The sequence below is a fragment of the Dreissena polymorpha genome, chromosome 4 (genome assembly GCF_020536995.1).
Source record: "Dreissena polymorpha isolate Duluth1 chromosome 4, UMN_Dpol_1.0, whole genome shotgun sequence".
Classification (NCBI taxonomy): domain Eukaryota; kingdom Metazoa; phylum Mollusca; class Bivalvia; order Myida; family Dreissenidae; genus Dreissena; species Dreissena polymorpha.
Genome location: NC_068358.1, coordinates 100,004,902 through 100,017,253, shown reverse-complemented (window position 1 = coordinate 100,017,253; position 12,352 = coordinate 100,004,902). Strand labels below are relative to the sequence as shown.

General features: G+C 35.5%; 1 protein-coding gene across 2 annotated transcripts; it reads left to right on the top strand.

Annotated features, from left to right (window-relative positions):
• Positions 1 to 5,405: 5,405 nt before the first annotated feature.
• On the top strand, positions 5,406 to 12,344 carry LOC127879832 (uncharacterized). 2 transcript variants are annotated; one of them, XM_052426878.1, is made up of 4 exons: positions 5,406 to 5,647; positions 6,339 to 6,479; positions 9,807 to 9,967; positions 11,256 to 12,344. In XM_052426878.1, exons 1-4 carry the CDS (start codon positions 5,449 to 5,451, stop codon positions 11,592 to 11,594), a joined length of 840 nt encoding a protein of 279 aa, XP_052282838.1. In that variant the 5' UTR covers positions 5,406 to 5,448; the 3' UTR covers positions 11,595 to 12,344. The 2 variants fall into 2 exon arrangements, with proteins under 2 accessions (XP_052282838.1, XP_052282839.1); XM_052426879.1 differs by lacking the exon at positions 6,339 to 6,479.
• Positions 12,345 to 12,352: the final 8 nt, after the last annotated feature.

Sequence of the window (12,352 nt, the reverse complement as noted above, 5' to 3'; positions counted from 1 at the left end):
CTTATACATCTTTATGCTACGTAATATTTGGACAACTTTGACATTTTGTGGTTCACTGCGCCTGTATTCATATGTTGCCTTTTGACTTTAGGTGACCTTAAGATTGTATTATTAGCTCGGCTGTTTTCGGAGAAAACTCCGAGGTATTGTCATAGCCTCTTCGTCGTCCGACTTCCGACGTCCGCCGTCGTGCTAAAACCTTTACATTTCTCTAAAATTAAAGTGCTTCCATCTACAACTTTGAAACTTCATATGAACATGCACCTTGATGAGTTCTACATGCCACACCCATTTTTGGGTCGCTAGGTAAAAGGTCAAGGTCACTGTGTCCTCTAATATAAAACTTTAACTTTGCCTCTAACATCACAGTGCTTCCACCTACAACTTTTAAACTTCATATGTACATGCACCTTGATGAGTTTTAAACGTCACTCCCATTTTTGGGTCACTAGGTCAAAGTTCAAGGTCACTGTGACCTCAAATATAAAACTTTAACTTTGCCTCTAACATCAAAGTGCTTCCACCTACAACTTTGGAACTTCATATGTACATACGCCTTGATGAGTTTTACACGCCACTCCCATTTTTGGGTCACTAGGTCAAAGGTCAATGTCACTGTGACCTCTAATATAAAATTTTAACTTTGCCTCTAACATCATAGTGCTTCCACCTACAACTTTGAAACTTCATATGCACATGCACCTTGATGAGTTCTACACACCACACCCATTTTTTGGTCACTAGGTCAAAGGTCAAGGTCACTGTGACCTCTGATATAAAACTTTAACTTTGCCTCTAACATCACAGTGCTTCCACCAACAACTTTGAAACTTCATATGTAGATGCACCTTGATGAGTTCTACACGCCACACCCATTTTGGGTCACTTGGTCAAAGGTCAAGGTCACTGTGACCTCTAAAACAAAATTCTTACAAGCTTTCGCAGCCGAGCGTGGCACCCGTTATGCGGTGCTCTTGTTAATGTATTATTATATGAATATTAATTCAAAGTTAGCTAAATTTCTTCACATGTCATGGTTTATAACTGTAGCTTTTAATAAGCAACTAGAAAACTCCCAAAAAGAAGTGATATACAAATTTAAACTTAAATTCATTGCGTGAAAATGACTTGGGGTAGGCATACTCAAAGTAACATTTCTTGAGATAGGAACGGTAGAACTTCCTGAAATTCATTCAGTGTGTAGAAAATATGTTGTGTTAAATAAATATGTTCAATATATGCATTTCATCACACAACATGTGAAATAAAACGTAATTAAAGTTTCTTGTCAATGAACCATTTGTTGTCGTTTTTGTCATTTTATTCAGATAAGTGCATATATTATTGGACATCAAAGGCACAATTCTTTTTCGAAGACACTTTTTTAAATTCTGTATCACTAACAAAATCCAGTCGAGTACGTTTATTAATTAAATTGTCAAAATATATGTATATCCCATTACAAAAAACTATATATTTTTGATATAGGGTAAATGCATAGAAAACGCCAAACCGAGTCAAGGGGTAGGTGTATTCAATCAAGTATTAAACGTTAACCGGCTGGTAAAAAGTTTTAAAATGTTGCAATTAGTTGTGATATACAATTTACTACGTAAAAATAATAACAAAGAGTGTTTCTGAAAAGTACCCATTAGGCTCCCACTACCTTATCTTAGTTAGAAGGTGATTTTTCAAGCGGTTCCGTAGTGTAGTGGTTACACGCTCGCTTCACATGTGAGAGGTCCAAGGTTCGAGCCCCAGTAGAATAAAATTATTTTATTTGTTTTCTATGTTAACTTTTTGTTTTGATGTAGACATTTAGTTAAAATAAATAGGCTGTTTAATTGTAACCATTTTTGTTGTTATTATGCCCATGAAATATATGTGTGAGAGGGTGGGGGGAGGGGTTCGTAAACACATTAAAACCTTCTTTGTTCCACTATCCTAGCAACCACCTAGTTACTAATAAAGGTGCTATAGAGCGCGAAGCGCGACACGTATTATTAATTGTAATAATGAGTCTTGATAAAGGAAGCAGCCGCTTATCAATGAGGAGCATCATCACAGCACCCCAGTCTCATTTCTATCAAGTGCTCCTACAGTTTTTTTTTAAGAACCACATATAGAAGGCCGCAGGCCTGACCCGTATCTTGCCATTGGTATGGACCCTTTGGTATGGACCTTTAACCCCGCTCACTATCCCGCGTATAAACTCCCGTGTTTACATTTAAACCGACTATTAATAGCTTATTAATATCATAGTTAGAAGGTGATTTTTCAAGCGGTTCCGTAGTGTAGTAGTTACACACTCATTTCACATGTGAGAGGCACAAGGTTCGAGCCCCAGTAGAATCAAATTATTTTGTTTGTGTTCTATGTTAACTTTTTGTTTTGATGTTGACATTTTAGTGTAAATAAATATGCTGTTTTATTGTAACCATTTTTTGTTTTTATTATGCCCATGAAATATATGTGTGAGAGGGAGGGGGGGGGGGGGGTTCGGAAACACATTAAAACTTTAACAGTGTTTTCATATCAATGAGTACTCAACCCCTATCGTAAATGAGTTACGTAAGAATAAGTTCAAAATCATCTCCCCTTGAAGTTGAGAAAAAAAATGAAATTTCGCTTACAAGATGAAGCAGATTTTTTAAAACCTACACAGTTCTGTTCCATTAATGAAAACTGCACACGGATGCCAGTAAAAAAGGAAACCAATGTAAATAAAATGAACTATGAAATATTTGGGGGTTACAACACAAAATCATAGATAATGGTTATTTGGGGGTTATAACACAACCTCATAGATAATGGTTATTTGAGGGTTATAACACAAAATCATAGATAATGGTTATACAAGTATATTTTTCTATTTTGTTTAAAATAATCGGCCAATATATTAATATTTACAGTAGAAAAAATATTCGATCCATGTAACTTCATTGGGTGCCTTTTACACTGAAATTCCCGACGCCCTTTGATGCTTTGCATCAATACTTATCTTGAAGAGTGTTATGCATTGCACTTTGATGGTTCACAATAAAATATGTATATAGTTATTGCGTCTTAAATAATATGTGCTGGGTTGTGTATCAATTCTTACATGTAACACCCATATCCATTTGAAAATGAGTTAGGGGTGATCTTTAATATTTGTGTGGGGTTTGTTTCTTCAAAACTGTGTACTACTAGTCAAATTAAAATTAAAAACGAGTCAATTTATATTACAAAATAAAATCATAATAACAATGTATAGGGTTGTATGCATTATATAATCAGTCATTAAACAAGTTAACCTGTCATGCAACACGTTTAATAAAAAAAAATCAAAGCAAAATTATAATAATAAGCGTTGTTCAAATAATCTCAGGAAAACGGTTATTATATAGAACATTTCCATGTCCAATATAATGTAGGAGTTGTGGATAATATTGATGGTGCATCTGTGTTGATGATGGTGAAGTAAAAATGCCTAGTAGATGGTAAATTTTTTTATTTGGAATTTACTTTAAAACTGCAGAGGAGGTTTGAATTCAAAGAGAAAATGCTATTATGGTTATATGTATGTCATACTTTATGATGCATTTCTTAATAAAGGTTTTTATTTTTCAAAGTGTGATTTCCTTCTTTACCAAACATCATACATTTCTGAAATCTGAAGCTATAAACATTGTTGTGAATTTCACACCAATGTTTAAAGCTTTTTAAAAGACTTCAGAAAGGTGCTGCAGAAAGGTGCTGATTTACCTTTTATATTCCATTAATTTATATCACTTATTCACATTAAAAAGTGCGAAATTAAAAAAAATCGGGCGGGGAGAACCACCCACACCCTCCCCGGTTCGCTTCCTTCCCCCCCCCCCCCCCCCCGTAAAAATTCCTCCGTACGGCCCTGAATGTATATAACCATTACATAAACATATTAAATCCTTGATATGGTCTGCACTGGGATGGCATTCTTGACTCCAAGATTTGATATGTTATGTGTTAATTTGTTTAAGGGAAGGGAAGCTTTACATCTTTCCACTCGTCATAACGCATCTTGGCCGCTTTTAGTTTCATTCAAGATCTTTTAAATAATGAATATTTAGTTTCTAGCTATTGAATTCTTCAGTTGAACTATAAAGTCGGAGGGCTGTAAAATCATTATTTTTTAATTTAAGTCCATTTAAATTCATTTGTATAATTATTTAAATACACAGCTTTAAATAATTATTAGAATTCTGGAATGTAATGGGTGCGATCCTTTTGAATGTTTTTATCATGTCACTTAAATAACATGACTTGCGACGACCTTCTTTCCGATCCCAACAATGAGATAAACGTAATGTAACCATCGTGCGAGAGATTGCGGTCTAAATGATTCTAACGCACTGACGTCAACATCTTTTCATACGACGCGCGGATATGCCATCATCATGCCGAATTATCCAATTGAGCCTTGTTTTGAGAAAACTGGGCTTAATGCATGTGCGTTAAGTGTCGTCCCATCAGGATTATCAGGGACAACACTTTCCGCTTTTATGATATTTTTAGTTTCAAGGATGTCCCTCCTTACCGAAAATTAAGTTAAGGTTGAAAGTGTCGTCCATGATTAGCCTGTGCGGACTGTACAGGCCAATTTGGGATGACACTTTACGCACATGCATTAAGCCCAGTTTTCTCAGAACGCGGCTCATAATAAATTGTGTACGAATAAGGCGGCTTAAAGTTGTCTTCACTTGTTCACGTTGCTCGAACATTGCTTAAAATTTTACAAAAAATAGCGCGACTGACAAGATTTGAGAACCTCTGTTGACTTCAAAAAGTACCACTAACCGTAGGGATTTACAGCCACTTCAAACCTGTACAGTAACATTTGATTTTTTTTAGTGTACGCTTACATTCGGTAAATGTTCAATCGGGTGATAAAACTGTCCTACCCACCTTCCCAAATGCTTATTGAAATGTAACCTGTAAAACACTTGAACCTTGTTCTGAGAAAACTGTGCTTAATGCATGCGCGAAAAGTGTCATCCCAGATTAGCCCGCACAGGCTAATCAGGGACGACACTTTACGCCTTAACTTGATTTTCGGTAAGGAGTGACTTCCTTGAAACTAAAAATACCACAAAAGTTGAAAGTGTCGTCCCTGATTAATCTGGGACGACACTTTACGCACATGCATTTAGCCCAGTTTTCTCAGAACGCGGCTCACTTATTCTTGCTTTGCACCGACTAAAGCTTAGAACAAGAATAGGAAGGTCATACTCATATTAAGTTTTATTTTACGGTCAGATACAAACATGAGTAAATTTATCCACCCTTCAGAATGAATTCAAGCGTGAAATTGACATGAAGTTTGTGTGGAGTTCAGCCGTGCGTAAACATTAAATACCAGGGTTATAAACCATATGAATGTATACGCTCAACAGTCCCAAGTCAGTCAGGAGTGATAGGGTGACGAGAATGGAGACCAAGGACCGCTATCGATTGCCTTACGCGCGTCTGTGGATTGTGTCCGGTATTTTTGTGTTCATCGGGTATGTTCTGCACGTCGTAGGTTTCGCTACTAATTATTGGACCGATTTCGGGTTGTCAAATATTGGCTTGTGGAGAGCTTGTGTAAACGCTATAGGATGCGTTGATCTTGGGACTAGCAATTCTGGTAAGTGTTTTTTCTTAAAGTGATATTATGGTAATTTTTCACATTGATCTGAACAGAATTAAAAGGTCAAAAGAGTAAGTTAAAATGTGGTTACTGACCAATTATCTGCAACTCATCTTGCAACCAGTTGTTTATAAAAAATATATTTTATATTATGTATTTAACGTGACCCTGTAAGTCTGTAAGCCGAAATGATCCGTAAAACAAAATGGTGTCTTTGTGTCGTATAAACGAATCTGCATTAAAACTAAATTTAGGTTCACATTGTACATGCGTGATCAGTTGTCAAACGAAAGTATTTTTCTCTTTCCGGGATGTTGTTTTAGTCTGTTGATCCTGCATTAACAAATATAAGTGTATATGAAGTGAAAACACAAACAATAAACAACGGTTGCGATCGACACCTATAAACTGTAAGATGCCTATAATATCACTTTAATTGTTATTCCACGTGTGAATTTCTAATTTGTTGGAAATACAAAAAAAAGGAATTTAATAGTCGGTTAAAGCGATTTACGTGCCTGCAACCATATGTGTTGGACTCCTAAGTTATAATTCCAGTCTAATATTAGATTTGTGAACCGTAAGGATATCATGTCCATAAATTTAAGAAATTATGTATTTACTTAATTAAAAAAAACACGCAAAACAAAAACTATTTTTAATATAGTAAGTTTGCTCACGATTACAGACTGGTGGAAGGCAGTTCAAGCTTTAACTATCATCGGCATCATCCTCGGCTTCATAGCGATCATCGTCTTATCCGTTATCATATGTAAACCACGCCACTACAAATGGCGAATAGTCGCTTATTTGTGTGCATTTTTTGCAGGTAAGATTACAAGAAAAAAAGTTTGTTTGAGTTAGAACACGCAAGTTTACATAATCGTTGACTTAGCAATTGCACGAGTTAAATAACGGTGTGCACATACTTATTATGAAGTAATGTAAGATTCGTCAACATGTTTGGGAAAATAAGAGGAAATCATGCGACGAAAAAAATCTTAAAGGGGCCTTTTCACAGATTTTGGCATTTTTTTAACGTATTCATTAAATGCTTTATATCGATAAATGTAAACATTGGATCGTAAAAGCTCCAGTAAAAAATCAAGAATACAATTAAAAAAAGGAAAAGAACATTGCCCGGACCAGGTTTCGAACCAGTGACCCCTGGAGTCCTGCCAGAGTTTTGAAGTAAAAACGCTTTAGCCTACTGAGCTATTGCGCCGAGTACATATACTAGGAGTATTTTATACCTTATATAAGCAATCTTCGTAGTTTCACAAAATTTAACGACAAAAACAGAACTCTCCAAATTATTCAATCGTTTCGCGTTGCAACGCTCTATAATTTTTAGGTTTTAAAATCGTCAAAAGATGCATATAATGGCTATATTAGACCATGGTAAATGTTCAGTATTACTGTTTCCTCACAAATATCATAACTAAAACGAAAATTTGCGAATCTGAAACAACTTTTTTCAATTTTGTCAATTTACCAAAGCGTGAAAAGATCCCTTTAAAGTACTTTCAGTTTATAATTTTAAAAGGCTCGCTAACTGTCGAATTTTTTTTAATCGTTTATCTTTCATAAACATGCGTGGTATGAACATAAGGCAAGTCGCATACGATAAGCAGCTTAATCCTTACATCCTAATCCTACTCTAAAACAACCCTTATGTTCCCTTCACTTAACCCATTTATGCCTAGTGGACTCTCCCATCCTTCTAAACTGGATCAATTTATTTCCAAAATTAGGGATATCTAGATATCTGTTTCTATATTTAGAATATTTCTTACAGAAATTCCTTTAAGCAAACAGTGCAGACCCAGATGAGACGCCGCATCATGCGGCGTCTCATCTGGGTCTACGCTGTTTGCCAAGGCCTTTTTTTCTAGACGCGAGGCATAATTGGGTTAAACGTGCGAATATTCACCGAACATAGTTTTGTACAAAAAACTACATTCTGATGTCTTAAAGAACGACGGTATCACGAAAATCTTTGGTTGGATTGTTTTTGGACATCATGAAAAAATAAATGGATCGCATCCCACATGTCCGCTAATATGACCCATTATATTCCCGTTGGGTCACATGTTAGTGCTTGTTGAGTACATTCTTCTTCTCAATTATTAATTTCTACGTTTCTTATAATTCATGTGGTGTTGATGTTGTTGAAATTAATCTTTAATGAATAGAATGAGGGAGAGGTAGCGGAATGTAAAGTATCCTTTACAAAGTTGTCTGCAGTTTGTATATTGGACCTGTTTAAATGTTACGCTTGGTAACTTTTGGGTTATTTCTGTCCTTACGTATTTAGTTTCATGTGGTTTTGAAACGGTTAGGTAGTTGTGGCGATAAATATCACCCCAGTACGCAATTAACTAACCCTATTTCTGATGACCAAACTGCATACACAAGATAAAAGTCGCAATATGTATTACCAATATTAATTGACAAACCTCATATGTTTAAGGTAGGTTGTTAAATGTTCAATATCAAAGCGCTATTTTGTAGTTGAAATGCACTGTTTTATTCGACTTGCAAAGGTAAATATTTGGGATAAATGTAATGATTTTTTTTATAGGATGTGAAAAAACAAAAGAAATGTTACTATATTTTGCCATACACGCATGCACTACGGATATGTTGCAATTTTTGTAATATTTATGCCTGCTGTATGTGTTTTTAAGTTCACTTAAATAACTTTTTCGTTGCTACTGTCGTGAGTCCATACGCTGAAAGCGGATAACACACAACTTTTGGGCGGATAATGTCCTGAATTTATTTCTAAAGCAAAACCGGATCAATACCAAAGTATTTAAATGTTTTAATAAAAAGACAATGCATAAGTATATCTTCAAATTCTCTCACTGGCAGTAATAAAGACCGTGCGAATTTAATATTAAAATTAAGAAAACTTAAATCAAAGGTAACTTCTGTTAATTTGTGCTTTATAACAAATAATTTCAAGATGATAGTTTAACAAATCCATTTTGATACTCAAAAGTATCAAAATGATACAGTTATTACAGCAATCATGTTACATATGTGTTGCAAGCAGAGCCCCAACGCAAAGATTCTGTGTTACATGTATATTTGTTTATGAGACAGACTATTTACGTGTGCTCTAAGAACAATTGCAAATCAGTATGTGAAATTATTAAAGAAACAGCTTTGGAAAAAAGAAGCATGGTGACCAAGTATTAAACAACATTTATTTTGTATGGGATTTTTATTTTATTTTATAAATTGAAGGGCACACTATAAACAAGCACGTGAATTTTGGTTGGACATAGTTGAACACATAACTGTTACACACACACAAAACATTCCTTAGAGTAAGATTTCTATTAATGCGCGCAGTTTGAGCGTAATCCATGTTTAATGTTAATGTAAATGTTTAATGAACTAAAGCCATTAATAAACTCAGCATTCCAAGAAATACTAGATTTAAACCAAGAAATACATACGGTTTGATAAAACTTTTGAATTACCTGCCAGACAGATATTAGAGGAACCAAGAAACGGTTTACATTCAAACGTGTCTATATAGATGACGAACAGCAAATCACAACACATGTTTTTAACTCTTTATTTCAAAATGATATTTTTATATGTCTTCTTTGAACAAATTGATTTGTTGCAACTAACTTATTGCATAATAGTTTCAGACATGATTTTGTACATGTGCACTCTAAATATGTTCATGTGTTTATCTAAATCGCTAAAAAATATGCATTTACCTTTATTTATGCGGTATGGTTTATCTTCTGCAAGTTTGGTTTATAGACATACAGAGGTTTACTTATTTAATTTCTAAATCGTTGGATATATATGTTATATAAATTACTTGCACAATTGTGCAAAGAATTTGCATATATTCATTCTGACGTATGTACATGGTACCTTTTCACGTATTCCGTATTCCGACATTCGAAGATATGTTTCTTTGCGTAATACGACTTTTTTCATGTTTAAATTCATACAGAAATGCGTTTGTTTCGGTGGGAATTTTTCTGATTGCAAAGAAAGAAAACATTTACAAATAGGAATTTCACACCTTTGAATCTCTTGGTACTGCAATATATTGCATTTGCATATTGCACACACTTGTATATTACTATGCATTTTTTTTTAATTTTCTGTCCCGCGACAGGCTCATCGGTCATCGCGGCTATCGCCACCTGGGCTGCATACGCAACACACCTTGGCTACTCTTTCGGGCTGTCTACAGCCGGTGGCGGCCTCATGCTGATTGGCGGCTTAATCCTTTGTGTAGACCTGTGCATTAACAGGGGCTACAGACGTACAAGACAGGTCAGTGGAGTTCTTTCCGGTCAATATTGTTACCCATATCAACGTAGGCTATGATATGAAAACAATGTTACTGTTTCAATGACTTTGTTTAAAATGCGTTCTTGATTTGCGGTGTTTTTTTGCATAAAGCATATTGGCATATAAGTTCGCAAATTTGATGCCAGATTTTTATGCACTCGAAGGAGGGCATATAATGATCGGACCGTCCGTCTGTCCGTCTGTCTTTCCGTCACACTTTGCGTTTAGGTTTCGAAAAATGCTCATTACTTCTATGTCGCTTCAGATGTAACCTTCATATTTGGTATGCATGTGTACATGTATATGGACAAGGCCTTTCCATACGCACAAAAATTTGCATCCCTTTGACCTTGACCTTGAACACAGTGTCCACGTTTAGGTTTTGAAATCTGATTTAAGGTTCCGAAAAATTCTCATAACTTCTATGTCGCTTCAGATGTAACCTTCATATTTGGTATGCATGTGTATATTAACAAGGCCTTTCCACTACACAAATTTGCACCCATTTTACCTTGACCTTGAACTTTGGGTCCGCGTTTAGGTTTCGAAATCTGCGTTTAGGTTTCGAAAAATGCTCATAACTTGTATGTCGCTTCAGGTGTAACCTTCATGTTTGGTATGAATATGTATATGGACAACGCCTTTCCATACGCACACAAATTTTGACCCCTTTTACCTTGACCTTGAACTTAGGGTCCGCGTTTAGGTTTCGAAATCTGCGTTTAGGTTTCGAAAAATTCTCATAACTTCTATGTCGCTTCAGATGTAACCTTCATATTTGGTATGCATGTGTATATATACAACGCCTTTCTATACGCACAAAAGGTGGACCCCTTTGACCTTGAACTTAGGGTCCGCGTTAAGGTCTCGAAACCTGCGTTTAGGTTTCGAAAAATGCTCATAACTTCTATGTCGCTTTAGATGTAACCTTCATATTTGGTATGCATGTGTATATGGACAAGGCCTTTCCATACGCACACATATTTTGACCCCTTTGACCTTCGAAAAATGCTCATAACTTATATCAAAGCGTTTTTCGGAGGCATATGTCATCCTATGGAGACAGCTCTTGTTTTCCATGCTTTTGAAGTACTGAACATTTAGAGACATTTTTAAAAATAAGAAAGGATGATCCTGCCTCCGCGTCTTTTTAAATCCAGAAAAGCAGAGACTAATTCGAGAGCGTCTTGTTTTCAAAAATCTTTTTGTCAAGTGTTGTGACATGTGCACTTAGAATCCAAAGTTACAACACATCTGGTCTGAATTTCAGGTTCGTTACCCTCCACCGGAAAGGCCGCACTACGAGTCGAACTATCCGCAGGAGCTTCGCGCCCCTCCGTATGACGGCTATAAGAAGCCCTATCCCGTACAAGAGCCTCCACGTGTATACGAACGGTACCCGGATGACCACTACGACAGACCGGTGCGCGGACACAGATATGAACCGTCCTATTACAAGAATTACAAGAACGGGTATGACCGAGGCGACCGTTTTGACCGCTACGATACACCGCCGCGGAACTATGGCCATCATTACACAGGTCGTACCACATACATTGCGTTCAAACCAGAGTACGAAAGGAATACCGGGCGTTACGATTATAATTAATCATTTTAGTTCGCATGTCGTGTACGATAAGAAAACATAAAGTGGATGTTGCTGTTAAATGAATGGGAAGATACGTGGAATAACAGCGGATGTTGTGGTGAACACCATCGATAATTAACTGGCCCATGGTTAAATAAAAGAACAACAAAGATTCGAAGGTTCCTGTAAATATGAAACTGCTAATGGTTTATGTAATCGCATTTATATTTTTGTGCATTTATTAAAATATCTATTTTGAGTCATATAGTGTAAAGCTCAAGTTTTTGTGTTCGTAGTTTTAAATTGCATATACAAGTACACTATAAATATTTCGTATACGTTTTAAAATGTAAACATACATCCTACCTACAATGCATATACACTTTCACAAATATTATTGTATATACTTGTTCATTTATGTACATATATGTTTACCGGAATTCGTTTGACAGGATTTTTATATCATACTTTTACAAGTATAATTTACTCAACTATTTTACACGATTAATATATATGTATTATTATGTTACAAGAGAAATAATACTTAATTTTAATGTGTATATGTTGTTTTTTGGTCTTTTTAATGTTGCCATGTTCTATGCTTTATTGTATCGTGCGTTTTACCGAAACGCAGATAAATTGTATCAACAAATAATAAGCTTGGTCGGGTTTTTAATAATGTATTCTCACTTGTAAGATATGTTTAAATATTGATGATGTGCATTTTACATCTGAAAAAACAACAACATGGATGCTGTAATATTAACAATAATAAAGAA